Source organism: Aulonocara stuartgranti (genome assembly GCF_965226115.1).
Source record: "Aulonocara stuartgranti genome assembly, chromosome: 8".
Taxonomy (NCBI): domain Eukaryota; kingdom Metazoa; phylum Chordata; class Actinopteri; order Cichliformes; family Cichlidae; genus Aulonocara; species Aulonocara stuartgranti.
This window is the reverse complement of record NC_138959.1, coordinates 5,116,898-5,137,655: the sequence shown is the minus strand read 5'-3', so window position 1 is coordinate 5,137,655 and position 20,758 is coordinate 5,116,898. Positions and strand designations below refer to the sequence as shown.

The 20,758-nt window shown below is 40.0% G+C and overlaps 1 protein-coding gene across 9 annotated transcripts in view; it reads right to left on the bottom strand.

Annotated features, from left to right (window-relative positions):
* The window catches only part of skap1 (src kinase associated phosphoprotein 1), a 41,810-nt gene extending 22,064 nt beyond the window's left edge, over nucleotides 1-19,746 (bottom strand). For 4 of the 9 annotated variants that reach the window (XM_082542953.1, XM_082542954.1, XM_082542952.1 and 1 more), the window contains exons 1-6: nucleotides 19,641-19,745; nucleotides 17,872-18,000; nucleotides 17,647-17,699; nucleotides 14,973-15,078; nucleotides 14,392-14,417; nucleotides 14,143-14,259 (exon numbers count right to left, since the gene is read on the bottom strand). In XM_082542953.1, the coding sequence (XP_082399079.1) occupies nucleotides 14,143-14,259; nucleotides 14,392-14,417; nucleotides 14,973-15,078; nucleotides 17,647-17,686 (289 nt within the window). In that variant the 5' untranslated portion in view covers nucleotides 17,687-17,699; nucleotides 17,872-18,000; nucleotides 19,641-19,745. Of the gene's footprint in view, nucleotides 1-14,142; nucleotides 14,260-14,391; nucleotides 14,418-14,972; nucleotides 15,079-17,646; nucleotides 17,700-17,810; nucleotides 18,038-19,640 lie in introns of all 9 variants that reach the window. The other 5 variants (XM_082542948.1, XM_082542947.1, XM_082542949.1 and 2 more) reach the window with 5 other exon arrangements.
* Nucleotides 19,747-20,758: the final 1,012 nt, after the last annotated feature.

Sequence of the window (20,758 nt, the reverse complement as noted above, 5' to 3'; positions counted from 1 at the left end):
ACACCCCCATTCAGAGCAGCGATGACAGGGGGAATGCCTGGAGTCCATCCCCCTCAGAGAGGGCCTGTTTAACTGCTGGGAAAAACCAAACATGTCAACCCACAACTGGCTCCTCTGGGTCAAACAAAGAGCATCCCCCAACGTTAGACAAACAGGAACCTCTGTGTCATTCATAAAAATCACCAACAAGGAGAAAACTAAGTGGGTATTAGCCCAGCTGAATGGCCACTCCTGAACTTATTATTTGCCATCTATTCGCAGCGAGTTTCATCTAAACAACTCAGCTCCAGGAAGCGAAATAGAGCTATTACTGTTTTATTTATTTATTTATTCATTTTGCTAGGCCAACATCTCTGAGATTTAAGTTCACCACAAACCTGTGTGTGATCTGATAACCCCTCGTGGCTTCGGTTTGCGGTCCTGACAGATGAGCGGGTCATTCCGGAGCTGAGCCCCAGACACCTCACAGCACTAACACGCTCACATATCATCAGCCTGCCTTTGTGGATGGACTGACCGGTGACACTATAAATACAGAGGTGCTAAGGACTGTTTTGTCAAAGAGAACCTGATTCGGCACATCATAACAAACAGCGGTCATTATGCTCCTCCACCTCATCTATCCGCCGGCAGTCCGTCCATTTTTTTTTCTGGTCCTGCTTCCCTGTTGCGGCCCACTTCTAATCCCCTCATCCGTCTGCTTCCCTCGCTCTTCATTTATCTGCAAAGTCGGCCCGGCTAATAGATGAGGAGGTGCAAAATCAACACAGGATCACTCTGATCTACTTGAGTCAATAAACATTACACATTCGTGCGTGCTTAACACTTTAACGCCAGGTGACCTGACCTCCACTTGACTATCCTTGCATGCATCGTGAACACGGCTGCAAACATCGACTGCGGCGAAACAATAGCTCGAGATTCATCCACAGGGTAGCGGCACAACCTAAAAGCCTCTCGCTGTCCAATGCCGCTTGATCCCACCCTAAAATAAGCAGACTCTGATTGGTCCTGAGTTAACAATGCCTCCTTTAATGAGAATTACACACTAACACCTCTTTTGTGTTTTTTTTAAGAGGATATTCTGAGGTAATGTTATTTGAAAATGTGTAATTTAGGGTGTTAAAAAAACTCCAAAATCATCATGGTGTTTGAGTTTGAGTACAGGCACAGAGAGACACATTAATGCATCTAATTAAGGCCTCATCAAAATCGCAGACAGACGGCACTCTTTCATAAAAATCATAAATTGCGTTATCAATTATTCAGGGCAATGCCATGACTTCATTTTCATCCCTTTTGCGTTTTAATTAGCACCATCCACAGCTTTGGTATTGACATTAATTTGATGGCAATTTATTGATATTCAGCATAACCTATTTAGCTGAGTGCAATTACCAACAAAGAGAAGCAGATAGATGTGGCGTTAGAGTCGCATCCCGTGTTTCGTAAATCAAGGTGAGGAGTTGCTACTGGCCGCGCTAACTGAATCTAACGGCTCTCAGCGGTCATCAGTATGAAAAGATCCAAATGTAAGGAGATAATCAATGGAAAATTGACCAGAGATATGTGTTTAATTGATTCCGACAAAGGAACGTTTCCATAAGCTAGCCGACCTGCGTGCCGATAAGTGCTCCATTCTGCTGCCTTCCTGAAGTCGTGTTAAAACTCAGAGGGGATACATGAATACATAACAATGCATCCAAGCTGCCAGCGGTTTGCCAAAGCCACAATCTCTCATTTGGTTATTCACACTCTCCCAGCATGGTGTTATGAGCTCAGCAGTTGATCCCGCAAGAAAAGGCTGATTTATGTTAGCATGACCAGAGGGAGTTAATGTATTCTCTCATTAAAATCCACTTTAGTTAGGCTGAAAGTCAATCAAAGCCTGGATAGAGAGTGAATCAAAATGAAGGGAAATGGTCGGGTGGGAGGACTAATACGTTACATTAGATCTAACGGTGGTCATAATGCGCCAAAGATGCTATGAAAACACAAAAATGCTCTGAAGATGTTGATGGTGCTCCAGAAGATGGAAAGCAAAGCCAGAGGTCCCCTTAGCGCCTCTTCTCTGAGAGTGCTGGGTGGCAGGGAGCGGCGACGGCAGCGGCGGGACTCGGTCCCAGCACGGAGACGTGTACTTCAGAGGCTCCACTCTAACCATTACTATAAAATGGCCGGTTACATGGAGAGAGAAACAGTGAGATGAGGGGGAAAAGCCTTAAATCAGGCAAAATGCTATTCAGTCTTGTTTTTTTGCACATAAAAACATGCCTTACTTTCACGTGGAAGCAGTGTGTTGTAACTGAGAGTGGGATCTAAAAACGTTTGGAAAGACGTGGAATTTAAAATTAACTGATAATATTTTTCCCTGTCCATCAATACTGCATGCCTGTGATGTCTAATAATGGCTGCCTTATGTGCCTGCTCTGTCTTTATTTAAGTGAGGGTGTGTGTCATGCGTGGGCTTTATTACTGTAGTCCCTCGTGCTGCAGAGGTTTTACTGTACATCTGTGGCTGTTACATTTCTAATGGGGATTTTCTTTTCTTTCCATTTCTGTTGTATTTGACTGTGTGAGCTCATAACTGTCATTAATGATTAATTATTCATTTATGTCTGATTGCAAAATACTGGCCAATACAATATCATGAAATAGTGAAAAATGCATCTTTGCTGTTATAAACAACCAGTTCATCAATTATTCTATCATTATTGGCTTGACTGATTGATCAACTTGTTGATTATTTCTTGACTGTAGATCAAACCCCATGATGTATAACGTTACAAGACAGTATTAAAAATGACCAATAAAATCAGGTAGTGTTTTAGCTTTAAATGTGGCCATTAATGAATAATTGTTTGATCGCTAGCTTGTTTGTTTTAAATCCTGAACATCAATCTGTCTGCAACTAACAAACATTGTCAATACTGATTAATTTGTTGATTATTTGTAGATTTTGTATTAATACTTTGGGTAATAAAAAAAAGCTTCTTACGCTGTCCAAAGATGTAATTTTTGCTTTATTAAATGAGCAATAAAACCAGGCGGTGTTTCCACTTTAAACATGGCAATTATTTATTAATCTTAATGCAACTCGTTCATTTCTTTAATCCTAACGTTAGTCCTGCCTGAAACTGACAAATATTGTCAATATCGATTCATTTCTGGTCTATATGATGTCATAAAATACTAAAAATATTTCCTATACAGTCCAGCTTTTCTGCTATAAACAACAAATTAATTAATTATTCAATTTCCAGTCACTGGCTCGTTTTTTTTTTTTCTTTTAATACTGAACATCAGCTTGTCTGCAACTAATAAATATTGCCATTTACAATTAATTTGGTGATTATTGGTGATTATTATATAGATTTAGATTTTCAGACTATAAAATGTTTTAAAACAAGGCAAAATCCTTCTTATGTGCTTGAAAAATAACAGTTTTGATATTATAAATTACCGGTAAAAACCAAATGGTGTTTCAATTCTTACATTTGCTCACTGACTTGTTTGTTCCTCGTCGTAAAACGATTCTCATACTGTTCCAAATTTCAGTTTCTATACTAGTATTATTATTATTATTTACCTCAGACAAGACAGTTAATAAAACAAATATCTGATTACTGACTTGCTTGTTTCCTTTAATCTAATTAACTTGCCTATAACTAAAAAAAATTATTGATTCACTGCTACTGACTCATTTGTTGACTGTTTCTTGCTTGTCGGTTATTACCCTATAAAACAAAAGAGTAATAAAAGAGTGAAAAACGTGTTTTTTATTGTATTACAATTATAAAATAATGAGTTTTGCTATTATAAATGGCCGATAAAACCAAGTGGCATTTCAGCTTTAAATTGAACAGTTAATTAATTAACATCTGCTCATTGGTTACTGATCATTTCCTTTTGTTTGTAAAATGTATTTCATTGCACAAAAATATTCAATTTTGTTACATATTTTTTTATAACTGTATGTATTTTTCTTTTTCATGCCTCAATGCGAGCTCTTTTACTGGTTTCTACAAATTCATCTACTTGTTTTACAATTAAGAAATGGGCATCTGCTTTTAATCCTTAACATCAGCTTCCCATCATAGACTTTTGCTCAAATCCGGTCATTTTTACACCACCCTGATGTGATTTCATACATCTCATCCCTTACAACTAAATAACAGAAGGTACAGAGACAACAAACTGCCTGAAAATCCCAGTGTTTACTTGTTATTTTGGGGTAAAATATCTGTCACATTGGGATTAATACGTATCTGTGCATGATGACCCACCTAGAAGCACAGGTGTAAAATAAGGGCAGAAAGTTGTCATATGCCTCCCTTCTCCTCCACTCAGTCCTTGAGCACGAGGTGCTTTCACAGCGCCTTACGATGCAAGAGGTATTGCAGTGAATGCAGCATCAGGGGGGCAGGACCTGACCCCCGGGTGAACTCTGCTGATGAGGTGAAACAGAAGGCAGAGAGAGGCTCCCCGGCCCTGAGGGGGCTACGGGGAGGAATGCTGCTGATTCCACAGACGAAAGGGAACGAGACCGCAACCTCTTCGATACCGTCCTTGATTAGGAAAAAGGATTCACTTGGTGCACCTTCACCCGCCTGGCGCTCAATCTGCGCACACGCCAGGCTAAATTGATACATTTTTCCTCATTACAGTAGGAGGCCTTTGCAGTACATCCCTCCAGCGAGCCGGCCGTCAGAAGGGAGGAGAGAAACTGAGAGGCACTGAGGTTAAGGGCACAGTGTCTTCCCTGCCCTCCTTCCCTCCCCCTGATTTGATTAGGACTTCAGTCATCGATACATAAACCATGTTTAGAACCTCCTAATGCATGTGTTTGAACCGAAGAAAACACACAGATCATTATATCACAGCTGTATCACCGTCTAATAATACTTAAAAGGATCAGAAATGTATGCAGGAGTGATCAAGGTTTTCTTTTTTTATATGAGTCAGGTCTTAATAAAAAAATCTGACTCGAGATCTGAGCAACAGAACAGAATAAAAACTTTCCTGCAAATATTTAATTGCACTTCTTGACTGATTTTGATTCAGGACATTCGCTTAGGCTGCATCTGCAGAGAGTTATCTACTGTTTCTGTTTTTCTGTAACTGTGAACAAAAAAATATATATTTATATTTATGTATTGCCCGTACTCGGGAATAGATGTTAAGTCATTCTCGGTTTTGCTCCACTCCTACATTCAAACATCACGGGCCGGCCACTGTAAAGACACTAAGGGGCTAAATTTACTATGTGACATCGGCTTCCCCCTGGGCAGCCATAAGCAGCGTCTACAGCGACCCTGAATTTCCCTTTTCTAGATTTACTACCACTATTCAAATGCTTAACTGCAGATACAATGATCCTCTAATCGCTGGGGATGGTTTTCAGCTGCTTCGCTGACAGAGACCAAAAAAAAAAAAGAAAAAGAAAGAAACAGTCGTAAGAATATAAATACCAACAATGGAGGAGTTCGGGCCCACAGAGGAGCCTGCGTCTCAGTGATAAAAATGGGATACAGCGCAATCAAAGGCAGAGCCTGGAGGGAAAAACACTCACAAAAAAATCAGCACACTTGCCCTCTGAATGTACAGTTATTGCACCTTTAAAATGCTCCTGTGATCGCCGCTTAAATGCTTTAAATGTAATTTTAAAGAAAGGACCACGATTTTAGAGCAATATCTCACACCTATTACCATTTTATATAAAGCACTCCTATTTATAGCCACTGTTGTTAAACACCATGTCAATAAATAAAGTTATATTTTATGATTTCCGATCATAAATCACCGGCAAATCCAGCTGGCAACAGGTGTGATGGAAAAATGATTCTGTGGAGGAAAATGAGACTGAACGCTTGTTAAAAAACGTCTTAATCAAATTTGATTTATTGACTTATAATTAAAATAAAAATGTTTTTTTAGTTTAAATTATTTTAGAGGACCAAAGTAGTGATTGTTCTAGCTCATGTGGATTCATTTAAATCAAAACAACTGTTCACATTAATTAATAATGAAATTAATACTACTATTTATTAATAATAATGAGCAGGTTTTTCAAACAGAAACTTTTTTTTAGTTTGGGTTATCCTTTAAATTTTGTTGATGAACAGCAAAACCTAACTCTGATATATTATGTTTTAGGGTTTCAATAATTCAGTCTTTCATAAAGAAGAATGACCCATAAATGAAGATTTCTTTTGAAGGATTTTGACACTTTTTAAGGATTAAAAACATTTTTTTTTGCTGAAGAAAACAACAAATAATAATAAAAAAAATAATTTATCATGGCAGCAGCTAAATGATTCAAATTTATTTAAAACATTAAAAGCTTCTTAAAAACAAAGCCAAGTAATTATATAACTATCAACTAGATTTCTTTTTTTTTTTAAATCATTTACAAACTTTTTAAAACTTTTTTGTTGCTCTTATCTTTTTGAATTTCTTTATAATATTGTAATATTAAAAAAATAAACCAAAAAAAGAAAGAAAAAGACCAAATAAGAAAAAAAAAAGCCAAAACCAAGTCAGTCGAGCTTCATTCGCAGGGAAACGGTAAATCAGCCTCCGTGACAGTAACTGCCGCGGAAGTCATTTAAAACTAATTTTTTTGACAATATACAAATGAACTCATAAAAAAATAATATAATATAAAACAGTAAGGATGATCATTATTCAGCGAATGTTTCTGCAGTATTGGTCAAGTTTTAAAATAATGTTTGCCCTCAGTTTTTAGCTATTTTTCCAAGCGACAACCAAAATTACACTCAGCATATTAAATTACGCAAAACAGCCTAAAAACGTAAAAAATTATGTTTATTTTACATCTCATAAAAAAGTTTTCATTTTAACTGTGATTAGTACTGGAGGGAATTTATATTTTAAAGTTAACTGACTAAACTTAAGTAATTACTGCATCCGTACTGCCACACAGGACCAAGTTCCTGTGTAATTACATGTGTTTCCATTCGACTCCTGATTTCTTTCAGATGAGCCAACTCACGGGAAAGGCTGCTGTAACTCAGGGGTGAAAAATTACCATTGTAGATAAGCGATCTTAAAACAGCATACAAGCCCATAGCAGCCCCTGACCCACTTGGCACACGCTCAGAGCGGTGACTTCTCCCAGCCGTGCGCAGAGCTCGGAGTAAAGAGGGATGCATCCTCGACATGCTCGGATAACTCCACAAGGGCAAGTTAATGACCTTAAAGTGCTACATTACAGCAACAATTAAACACAAGGATCCCAGAGGCACCGGGAGCCGCCGTGTCACTGTCTGTGTACAGGCCAACACATCTCTCCCATCCCCATTTATTTCCCTAAGAAATCAGCGGGGCCACCTGGGCTTGGCATTGAAACTTCATTCATCTCCAGAAATGGATTCCAGTGGAGGGCAAAATCAAATTCTCATTTGCAAGGAAGGGGGAAAAAGAGAGGGAGTGAATGCAGGAGGTACCTGGGAACGCTAACCTCTGGGTGAACCCGCCGCATCTGATAGTTTTGCTATTTGTCTGTGACATTGACAGCTCTGGGGGAGATTAGGAGCCACCCTGCCCCGGCTTCCCACTTTGCATTCTGCCTATGCGCCTCTTTACAGATGGACTGCTGCACATTTACCTTCGCCTGTTTTCCCTAGGTTTCAGCACGGCACTGCCGCACCAGAGGCAACGAAGGGATGTAATTATATGCCGTGCGACAATAAAACAAAGCAAATGAGAGGAGAGCTGCATCACGGGGCTTTCAAACCAGGAGGATGCAGAAAACTACACCGTGCGGCTTTTGGTGGTGGTGATGTGTGTGTGTGTGGGGGGGGGTTAAAGCCGGAGATGAGAGTGATGGATGCCCTTCGGTTAAATACGTCCAAATCCCCCCTTCAAGCCGCTCTCTTCTTGCCAGGCAGCGTGAGTGAGTGTGTGAGAGAGAGTGTACAAGATTAATAGTGTAAACAGCGAGGGAGAGAGGGAAAGAAAGGCAGCCAGGAGAGAGGGAGAAAGAAAAGACTATCAGCATCTGCAGCAGCACAGTAGCCCTCGGGGAATAGCGTGAACTTTTGAACCCTGATGGCGAGCAGTCGCAGCGATGCACAGAGCCTGCGCCTGCCTCGTAATGTGTGTGTGAGTGTGTGTGCTTCTAGAAAAGCACACAGACACCAACTGAAGGAGAGGAAAAGAGAGTGACGGAGAACAAGGAGGAAGAGGGGAGGGTCATTAGCATATTCCTCGCTTCCTCGCAAACGAGCAGCCGCTACCCAAATGTCACAAAATCCATACGCCGATGAACGCGCTGAAAAATGGATCTCCGGGCGGATATTCTGACGGACAGACAGCGCACGGCTACGTCTGAAGAAACTCTGTGTGCTCTGAGACGGCGTGGGCGATTATTCACACGCGCAGACGGGTCACGGGTTGGCCAAGCAAAGAGGCCAAAGGTCAAAAGTTCAGTGAGTGGGCAGACAGGCCAACAAACCTGCAAGCAGGTCACGTATGCAGACCCGAAATACTTTCCAGGTGGATTTAAAAGAAAGAAGAGAAACTGCTATGAAGCAGCTCAGCAGCCATATTTCAACATTTACCCACAAACCTCCTCCTTCCCCGTGACTTCATTTCGAACACAGACAAGGGCCAGTTGGCACATTAAACATTGCTGATTAACCCCCTAATGGGGCATCAATCCGTCAGCTGGCATCGCTTTTCTTCTACCTCACAAGCCAAGGGACCGCTGCACCCTCCTCAAACACACTGCACGTTACACAGCTTTTTTCCAGCTTTGGCCAAAATGACAGAATTCAGATTTAATATTCTATTTACTGGCACCGTGTAATAATGTTGTTACTGTGCACTTGGCTCCTCATATTCAAATGAGAAATAGGCGACAGCAGCGAGACATAACTTCAAATTGGTTATCCTACTGCATTCTTGTGCCAGTAATTGGTTTAGGAAATTGGGCCAGCGCAGCGATCGCTAACACGAGTCACCTTCCTTCATTCTTAACACTGGCCATAAGAGCACACCTGCGTTTGCAGCCAAAACTATCAGTTCATTAATCAATTTATCGACTGAAAACAGAAGCTCCTCTTGTTCCAGCTTTCCCATTCTTCGTCTAATGTGACTGTAGACCTGAAAACTTTAGCTGCCTGATCAAAAAAAAGCTAATTCCCTCCTATTTTTTTTTCTTTAGAAAACAAGCTGCCGCCCTTCCTGCCTACATTTCAAATTAAATAATCTTAAAATTTAAAATGTTTATTGCCACACCTGAGATAATGCAGGCTGTACGGCACATCAAACTAAAATCATCACAATCACAAAGAAGACAAGGGATACGTATCAAAAGCGCCATCTTTTTCCTGCACGCCTCCTGAAACAAAGCTCTTTCTGCAGTGCTCTGTCATCGCAGCAGCTTCCCAGCAAACATCCCCGAGCGCCCAGCGGTGCTCCCCAATCAAAGAAAAACAAACAGGCGATTTCGACTTCGTAAACTTGACCTGCAAACAGCATGACAGGGCTAAAAGCCCCACATCACACACCGTCTCCTGGGGTCTAAGTGAGTGTGTTAAAGAGATTTTTGCACGCCAGAGGGGGAAATTTTGTGCCTATATTTGTTTATGTATGCATAATGTGCTGGAATGGTGTTTGAGCCTCAAACAGCATCGAGAGAGAGAGAAGGGTGGAGGGTGCTGAAGCGGGCAGACGTAGATGGGGTGAGGCTGCAGGCGCGGTCAGGTCACCGGTGCGGTCGGCGGGTGAAACTCAGTTCACATTACCATGCAGACAACCCGGGCTAACAATGGAGGCTCCATCTGTTCCTGTCAGCGATTACAAATCTGGTGTCACCCAGTCCGCTGAAGACAACAGGCCACCGCATCTAATCAAACGGCACAGGCTCCTCCTGCGTGTAGAAGCAGCCATCGACTTCACACTCACTCACTCTCTGGTTAGGGAACACAGAGAGGCGAAGGCAGGCAGTCGATTACCACGGATAATACATCCTCCAAGTCACAAAGTCTCCATTGTGTACAGTAGGATTTAAAAAAAAAAAAAAGAAAAAAAAGAATGACACAATTAAACTCAAGAGAGAAAACTCAATTTTCTACCTTCCCTTCTCCTTATCGCTACTCTCTGAATCCCACAAAATTATCATTAATTTTCAGTTCCTCTGAATGAAAAGAAAGTTCGAATATCATGGTTAACTGTTCCTCCTAAAATGTGGCTGATTTCATTAAGCGCCAGCGCCATTATTTCAGACCGCCCGGCAGAGAAGTGCGAACCATTTCTTTCAGCTGGCAGTGAACAGAGAATGAACTATGAACTCCGCATGCCCTTTTACTGAGGACACAGGCCATTCACTATGCTAACATGGTCGCCGTCCCCCAGCAATAAAAGACGGAGCGCTGCAAGGTGAACATTTGTCTTACAAAGTCAAATGTTATGATTATCGATCTGACAGTACAATGTGTGTGCGGTTTTTTTTGTTTTTTTTTTTAAAATCAAAGCAAAATACAAACAGGGGATTAAAAAACTGATTACGGCAATTCGGGATAATTGGCTCCTTCTCACATTCAACACAGACAATGGCGTGACTGCGTTTTCGAGCTGTAACAACTATCGCTTTCCGCAGCAACAGACGGTGCCGTTTGTAGTTTGGTGTGTTACAATTATAGCCTTAAGGGAAAAATTTTTTAAGCATTTCATACTTTGATTTTGTTTGTTTCCCACAAAGCAAATGTCCTCTTGTTTATTGTAAAATGAACAATTTCAAAAAATGAATTATCGCGGTCTTATTGTCGGCTATCTTCGCGCCATCTGCCGTGATTTGTTTTCTCGATTTTTCCAAAGTTGCCCAGTAAAGGCGACGGTTACTCTTCTGTGAGCAGAAGAGCTCATTAAGCCGTTTACAAATAAATAAACGGGGGGGTTTGTGCTCGACTTCATCCAGCTGGCATTAAATACCGGTATCGCCAAAATGATTGGAAATATTCCTGTTTCTCGACTGGGAATTTCCACATGCGTCCCTGCTTTATCTCAAGAAAGACGCTAAAACAGCAGCGGAGATGGGCACCTGAGGCAGCAGAGGCAATAATGCCCACCTGCGGCATGTCATGTCAAGGGCTATTAGCTGGCACATAGCGTCAGAAATACAAAAACTCTGAATGGGAGGGAGGCGAATCAGAGAAGGGAAGATAGAAAGAAAGATTGATACAGGGAGAGAGGGATGGAACACTCATGGCCCCTCAGGTACAGTGTTGTATTTCAAACCCGGTTGTGGAAGAATAGAGGGGCTCAGCTTCTATCAATCACTGCATTAGCCTGCAGCTACAAAGCCTCCTCTCTGTGTGGGCAGCCTCAACACCTCCCATAGTACACACATGCAAGGATCGGGAGCGGAGCCCAGGAGCCGCCACTGGAGGGAGCTCTAGGTCACCATTCAGGCTTTTGCAGCCACCACAACCCCCCACACTGTTTTTTTCACCAGCATCAGCATGGCCTTACCTGCACACTACCAAGGGAGGAAGAGCAGAGGAAGGAGGAGCTAAAGGAGCCTGGCAGAGAGGTAGGACACCAGCAAGGAGGAAAATTTTACACATGTGGTCTATTCTGTTCTAATTAAAAAGGGCGAGCGCCAAAGTAGAGAAACCTACGCATCCTGTGGTGAGGTGTAGGTGTGTCAGTGAGAATGCCGGGGGATAGTGTGTTAAAATTGCATTGTTTCCTGTCACAGTTATTATTAAATCATCTTTAAGATTTCACTGTAGCTGTAAGAACGTAGCTTCGGTCTGTTTGTAGGCTGCAAAGCATTTAAACCATCTTTTCAAGTACAGTGTGAAAAAGAGCTACAGCTAGTGACTAAACGTCCACGTGATCCGACATAACAAGTACTGTGTTTAAGTGCAACAAGGCATCAGACATGAGAATGAGAGCCTTATAACTAAACACCATGAAGTGCTGCTCTCTTCCATCTGCTTAATACTGTATATACTGTATTTGTCAGTCAGGGTACCAAAATAACAATGGCAGGATAAAGGTGCTCTTAAAGCACTGTTACACACATAAAGTGGTATCGTCTGTGTAAACACTACATTTCAGGGGTTTAGCGCGCAGAACTCCAGGCACTATTCATAAGCGATCTCTGTGGGCCATCCGTATCTCTCGTGCATATTTTTTAAATAAACAATTGAGCTGACGGCTATTTACAACAATGTCTAGTGGTCATTAGGCTAGCCTGTAATGAACTGTCCGTATGATGCATTCATGCATAGTTTGAAATCTCCACACATGTCTCCATACTTTAGTCTATGATTACTTTATGGTTAAATGAGTTTTGCTTTCGGAGGTCAAACCAGATCTTCAAGGCACATCATAATAATTGTAAGTAATGCAATTATCTTGATAATTGTTAAAGTTTAATTAATAGTCCAAACCGATTGGTGTTTATATAACTGTAACACTGAAACTGCAGCAGCTTGTGGTTGAGCAAGCTTAATAATGGCTAAAATTAATAAGAATAAATTAGATTTATGATATGTGCAATGAACTGACATAACAGCTGTTTTCTGTTAACGTTTTTTTAAATGATCAAACACGAAAGTTAGAGATACGGCACTCTAATGGTGGCTGATATAAACTGGGTGATTTAATAATACATGAAAATGTTTCTGAGAGTGTACACAGGTATGTTGGTGTGCTGCCTGATGGTGTGCTTCATTAGAACTGCAAAGGCTGAATAAATGACCCCATCGCAACACAAGTAAAAATTTTCAAATTAAGAGGCATTATCATTGTGCTAAAATTATATTTCATCAGCCTGAAACAAACAGGCTTGTACAAAAATGCCCTGCTCACCCCATGGCGCACCGCCATGAGAACCATTGGTGCAACATACAATAAAGGATAATGCTGCCTGATGTCAGTGCTGCTAAGCTTTCATTTGGAGACGCACCTGCTGCTGCTTTTCTGGCCGTTTCTGAAATTAAGGGCCATCAGTTTCATGGTTTTAACTTGTGCTCGGTCTAACACTGGCTCGCTGTCTTTACCACCTGCTGTTAGCTAAACCCTTGCTAACCTGGTAGTCGTGCAGCTCACTTTTCTTTTGAAAGAAACGCATTAACAACAGACTTTCCTCAGTTTGCTCCCTCTCCTTTCTTCCTTTTCTTTTTTGACGCTTTCTTGAGGAAAGACATGATTCAAGGTGCACATTTGCATTGGCCACATGAAATAAATTAGCTACGCTGAAAAAGCGAGTCTGAGCAAACTAAACAATTTTACATCGTTTGTAAAGTGAAAGGTAGAAGTGGCAGCAGCCTCAGCAATATTTTTGTAACCAAAGTCACTCGACTGATTCATTCATGCAATAATTACATAGACACACAAAGACAAACTTCTCATTTCAGGCTTGCTATGACTACTCCCAATAGTCCAAATTTCCCCCCAATACCTGTCACAGATTTGGGTGGAAGATATGATAATGTCAATATTTATGCTAAATATGGTCAGTAGAAGAGGTCAAAGAATGAATCCTGTGGAACGCCTGCACTCATGACAAAGAAGGGCACAACACAGTGACAACTCCTCTTTACCTTTTGTTTAAAGCAACTTATAGCCTTTTAGCAGAAACACAAATAGTCACGTAACGCTCAGGGTGAAATGTAATACTTTGGTGGTTGTTAAAACGTAGACAAAACACCCTCTGTGAAGGTGTTATGTCTTTATACTATGATCTGTAAACTGTAATGTACACATAAAAAGAGTAGACCCAACAAATGTGGAATGACTGCGATTAAATTAAATCTATTTTTAAGATATGTAAGGTGGTATCTGTTTGGCCTACCTTCTGTTGCACAGCCATTATTTAGAAAATTAAGGGAAATGCAAAATATATACATTTTGCATTTTTAATGTTTCTTGAAGAAAACAAAAATAATATATTATTATTCAGTGACTTTACTAGTCAGGTCTAGTTTAGATGAACTTGGGCTGTATGTGGCCCATAAACTAAAGTGAACAGTTTTTTGTTGTTGTTTTGTTTTGTTCTTGCCGTGCACAGACAAACACACACATCTCTCACAAATCTCTGCAGTGCACCTACAATAGCCCACACAAAGGAGGAACCAGCCATCAGGACTGCTGTTAACTTACAGTCAGCCACTCCATCTTCCTGGTAGTCAGACACTACTGAGGCGTCGTCTGAAGGGGCCGAGCGACCCAGGCTGGAACTGCGGTTGTCATCAGAGCCTTCATCTTCCCTTAAATCCGCTGGTGGTAGTGATTGTGTGAAACAGAGAGATAAAGGAAATGTCACTAAGAGAGATAATTAACAACAGACTTTATGGCCTCATCTTTAAAAACTACACAGTATGTGATGGAGATTAAGAGATTGTTACTTACATCTTATAGGAAACTCCTCGGGGTTTCTGCAAAACCAAAACAGGTACAAATCAAAAACTACATTTTTGCAGTGACTTGCAAAGGTTTCTGTGCTTTCATTTTCAGACAGCTTCGCTCCAGCATTACTTCTGAAATTCAGTAATTGTTTCTTAAGCAGAAGACCACAAAACCACAAGGATTCTATAGCAGAGCTTGTGTCTCTTATCATGCAGTGCAGGCAGTGCCGACTTCCGGAGTAAGCTGTCACCAGTACTTCATACAAGAGGTTGACTTTTTTGGGCTCGTGCTCAAGAATTAAATCACATTTAATTGTCTCAATCAAGAAAAGATTATTGCACGAGATCTTTAAAAGCTGTTTTAACAATAAGAGCAAGAATTAGGTCTCGAAGGTGACACCATTAGACTTAATCAGCTCCTTCAAATGTAATCATGCAAACTGTGTTTAAAGCAATTACAGCAACAATTAAAGGTTTTGTGTGGCATTATCAGCTAAAATTAGATAACGGAGTCTTTGAAATTACTTTTAAAAGTGGGTTTCTGGGCCTCAGATTTAGAGCTTCTTCGAAAGGATAAAATCATACCTTGAATGGACGACCCTGAAGTTATTCAGCAGAACCTCTCGTGTCTCTTCTGCAGATTCACTCAGGTTCTCACCATGAAGAATCTCTGTCACAAACAGCTCGCAGTCTGAGGGCAGCAAACCATTTATGCTAAATTAAAGCAACCTTGGCATTGTGCATTTCCTGTATTGTTCTTCAGTCTTCTGTTATGCATGTTGTATATATAACAGAAACTACAGATGTAAATTAGCAGTTTTGCTTCAATCTGACATGTTTACATGCTATATTTTTATCCTTGTGCTAATTAGCATGCACTGTCCCTGTTAAATAACCACGAACATAAAAAATAAAAAAAATAAATTAAGCACTGAGGGTTATGAGTGACTAAAGGGTCACGATCATGAAGCGCTTACACAGAATAATGCACTACAATGCACTCAAACAAAGCAAACCCTGCAGTCTGTGTTAGCGTACCTCCATGACTCTCGAAGTGCGGCCTGCACAGCAGAGGCGACCCTCGGGAGCATTTTACGTGGCCCCGGAGCGTAACAAAAAAAAAAAGGAACGCAACAGTTCATGGCATACTGTGATATAACAGCGCAAAATGAAACCGAGGGAGCATTTCTCTGCAATTTCAACACTTTTATTGTAGCCATGATGGCAGATTAAACCTTCCTAACTTTGACAAATACAGCTGGTGTTAAGAAATGCCAAGAGCCATCTCGCATGCGGTTAAACAACAATAAACCAGCACAAAAATGATAATTACCAGCATAAACCACCATCTGATGAACAGAGACATTATAAACAATAACTGAAAGTGTTTAATGTGGGAGCCTCAATTACGCTAGCTTCCAAACTGGCATCCAGACAATAAACTTTAAGAATACTTTCTATCTGGTACTTTCATATCTTTGTTCCTAGTTTATCACTCACAAATCTCGCATCAAGTTTTCTCTTTTATAAAATATTGCTTTATGTTTCACAGTCCTCTCTTTGTGCTGAGCTCATGAAGATGTTTGACACATTAAAGGAAAAACCACCACGTGCTAACAGCTTCAGTATGCCTTAAATCTTCACTTTTTAGGAACTCTAAAGGAGGGCTGAGCATAGCTCTTCCAAAAAGCCTTTCACCCACTGGTGTTTTAATGGAGGACAGTGCAAATACTGTAACACCAGTCCAAAATCTCACAGGTGTGAGATGGTTAAGATATCGTTACTGCAAAGACCACAGCATATGACTCACCTTATCAAACCATCCGGTGAGCCTTTAATAACTTCTTATACTGGTAGAGACCACTCCCATCACAATGCAAATCATCACCCAGGAAAAACTTTGTATTGGTTTTGCTGCGGAAACTCCACATGTAGATTTTTGAGGAACGAAAAAACTATTGACCTGTTAAGTCTGATGTCATTAGCCATTTTCAGGTCCAAATAATTCTTCAGTTCCCCAAGTCAAACAAATGGGGAGAAACCACTGAGAGTTTAAACATTGAACTTAATATAAATGATCACTCGGGGTGTTCACACAGGCTTAAAATGCAGACATCCATGAAGGAAAGGATTTCCAAGGTTTAGCTGGCTAAGTTAGCTGGCTAATAGAAAACTAAATATCAGCAATGTTTGTGAAGTTGGGTTAGCTGACATATGATCCACTACTTGTTGGCTAGCTCAAAGCTATGTTAGGATAACACAAACACATTAGCAGAATTAAGATGTAGAATGAGCGTTAAATTTTTCTCAATTAAAGTTGTGGGTCCCTGAAAGCCAGAAACAATCGCCATCACATGGCAGGAAGAAAACACCGAAAATGGATAAAATTTCATCCAGAAGAACGTCTGAGACAATACATCAGTAACACAAGGTTAGTAATTAATATGTCGCTATGGTTTGGATTACTTGGATTAGTCATGTAATGAAACTCACTTAACAACTTGTCCAAATCTAGAAATACATTTAGGTTTCTATACATTTTCAGTCCTGTTAGGTAATGTGGTAATGTTGATCTCACCTCAATAGGTAACAAACCATCCACGAGGTCAGAGTTGACACTCTGACTGGCTGCTTCTGGCCCCCGGGTTGCATATTTAACAGCAATACTCTAAGTAAAGACGTGACTCAAACCAAGCCAGCAAAACAATACCATGAGATGCCATCTCTGTCTGGGTCAAGAGTTTAGATATTTCCTTCAACTAGTCACCTGCACCTCAATACTTTATGCTTTCCTTCTACTTACTTACTAAAAGAAAAAAAAGGGCAAACACGTAAGGCTATCATATCCCTCTAAAGTAAACTGCAAACTTGATTTGATGAGGTGGAAACATTACAGAGAAATGTGACACCAATCTTTATGATAATGAAGGCCAGAACAGGTCGGTCAACATCACTTATCTGATTCAATTTCATGATGCACCCACTCATATTCTACAGAGATGTTCTGGCCCATGCAAATGTTCTTCCAAAAGCCTGTTGGCTGGCTTAGCAGTGGATGCAAATGTAGTAAATGTCACGGCAGCAGTGAAGATCTATGAAAATTGTTAAGATGCAGTGTTAAAAGTTCTCTATAACACTGTGTGCTCAACAGGTGGGAGCTCAACTCTAAAGAGTGCCTACTTAAACTGACTTTAAAGTTAAACTTGTCTATGGGGAAAGAAAGATATGTTAAATGTAAAAAAATAAATAAAGATATTACCATACAGAAGCCTCGTGAAGTCGTCCACATTTGTCCCCATTCCTTTGGTTCACCTATCCAAAAAATAAAACTTCAATTTGATGATTTATCAGACTTATTCAGCTCCTTTAGGCTTTGGGTTTTACTCCACAATGTAGCCTACGTAGCTCCAGTCTTTAACGTACCGTTACAGCTCAATGAGACTTAAAAAGGAACCCGGCACACATACACTGTAGATCAACTCACCACCTGTGGCCTTTTGCAATGAAACTTCCGTGCATGCATCAACATTTGCACAAAATGGGGAGGAGCAGGTGCACAAATGACAACTTCCTCTGCATTCTGGTTTCTCAGCTGAGAGCAAAGAAGCTCTGCCTGACAATGAGACAAAAAAAAAAAAAAAACCCCACCGCTGTCTGGCTTATAAGGCTTAGTAGGTCATGTACATGAGCTGCTGCCTGCCGGTGTTATTACAAAACTGCATGTGGTAAATGCACAACCACGTCTAGACAAGCAAACTAGAAACTAATGCAAAGTTATTCCACATAAAAATCAACAAATCTGGAAAAGGTTCCCACCTGACCCTCTCAGAATAAGCATTTATTTTTCAGACTCTAGCACAGGACCATCATGGACCACATACAGCCCAGTTTGATCTTAAGAGGGCCAGGCTAGTAAAACTCTTAATAATTCATATTTATTTATTGGTTACTTAATTACTTTGTTGTAATATGAATGGCTACAGGTGAGGTCTTTATCAGTGGAAACAAATGAAAATACAGTTAAAATTCCAAAGCCCCCCATTGGGCCAGACTGGAGTCTTATGTTTGACACCCCTGCTCTAGCATATTTAATGAAACCATGTAAAACTTTACCTTCATATTACAAATATTTTTTTAATTACAGGCCCTCCTAGTGCATCTGGGTTATCAAAATCTAGCACTTTTTAATTTGCCTTATTTTTTTCAGCTGAAAAAACACATTTAAACTCTGCTAGAAACTGCAACTTAACACATTTTTACGCCCACACCAAGTCTCACAATCTGGGGCAAAATTCTTGGGTTTTTTTCTACACAAATTTTTTCTACATCACTTATATATCACAGTGTCAGCAGCAAAACTCCTCCATTTTAAGGCAGCTGACTTAAAGGAAGCATTGGTAACCTAGATGTTTGATCCAACAGTTAAGAAAACTCAAAATATCAAGGTAACATGATTCAATAACTTGTGTTACACTGCTCTGCAACCTCTGCTGGCCTCTTTCACAGAGGCAGTGAAAGAGTTGTTGGGTCTTGTCCACACATTGTAAGGTAAGAGTAAAGGCTACTTCCTGCCAGACCTGTTTGTGCTCTCAAGAATGCAATTGTGCACTTGACTTACTTGGGTTATCTTGTAAATTAAAATAAAACCCATGTTTCTAAAAACTCTGGTGTCAGTCTTCATTTTATATTGTGGCTTATAGGTATACAGGATTGTAATTGTGGTATTTACAGCCCAAAGTACAGCTTGTGTGTACTTTAATCGTGATAGGATTTACTAGCATTGACCGTAGCTCTGTAAACCGATTAATTTACCTTAAAAAATATTTAGGTAAATTGATAATACACACATGAAAAATGTATCATGATATACCTCCAGAGTAGCTAAGTTTAATTTAGCTAAATAAAGTCTGGTGACAGTGCTTGGCTTTTTAATTAACTGGAGGAAGTATTTAGAAAACCTTGTTGTTGTTATGTCGCCTTCAGTGCACATACTGCACAGCTGGAGTCACAGGCCAGAACTAAAACTTAGCACTATTATTCTCATAATGAAAGTAACTGCTGTTTAATTTGTCTAGCTGTCCATGCAAGTTTTATATTAGCCTAATTTAGCATGCTAGGCTAAGTTAAGTTAGCCTAACTTCGCTACAATCGTTGATAGGCGTTTATTAGCTAATTTTGGCTTCTTTAAAGTCAGCTAAATGGCCCTTCAATGTTTATCTTCTATCATTTTTCCTGTTAAGGTTATATACTTACCAGTTAACGTGGAAATAAAGGTGGGAAGCTATTTTAAATGTGATTTTAGATAGCGATCTTTATGTAAGTCTTCTCCCTGCGTGCGGCTTTCAAGTGCGTATGTTTTCCGTTTTTGCTACTGAACCTGAACCTCATCCTGAACTACCAATGTGGTTATAAAAGCGTTTCAGAACCATATTCTGATAAAGGTGAGCTACAATTCCTCGACCTTTCACAGAAAGATAATTTTTTAAAGTTTGATTTTACTGACCGCTTTTTGTTTTTGTGCAAATGCTGAGTTCAAGTACGCCCAGTCTTTCAATCTTTAAAATGGTAAATTTAATTTGTAGCAGGAGAGATTTTTTTAGGAAGTAATAACCTAATGGGGATGTCTAATGCTTTCCCTCTAGTAGATATTGAGTTCTGAATCTGTCTTTCTTTTTTCTTTTTTTTTTAAGATGAGAATATAAATATCAACAGGGATGCAGTTAACATATAGCTTTGTTACTGAATCTGAATTTAACTGGTTAAACATTACCTTCTGCATAAATAGCACATCTTGGCAAAGCGGGTATCATAAATTCTCAGTTTCACTGCTTAAATATGACACTTTCATGGGTCTTTGGTTTTGGCTGAAAAACTAATTAGTATATTTATGACAATAAATGAATGCAGCTTCACTAAATTGGCCCCTCACTATTTGACAGGGCCTGGATGAATGGTTACGTTTGCCAGCAGAGGATGACCTGGATTGGACTGGGCTCAGCTGAAATGAGCAGAGGAGGCTGTGGTAGTAGCTATATTAGAAATAGAAATATTGGTGGTTGTTGCTATTGTGTTATTGATCCTCTATTACTGAAAGCGTGTGAGGAAAGCCATCAAATAAGCAAAGCTCAATCAGACACAGCTCACATTGACAGAAAACACGACGTATCAATCAAGTGATGTATGGCTGATACCATATTTTAAACTATAGACAAGATTTTTATTATTTCAGATCTTAAACTTGCATTTTTTAACTCTTAATGCAGCATGTTGACTCTAATCTTAATCGTTGCAGCTGCGATGATCCTGTTTTTATTTTAAAATCTTTTTTTTTTGATCACCAAACAATACTTTCACGTGTTTTCACATGTTTT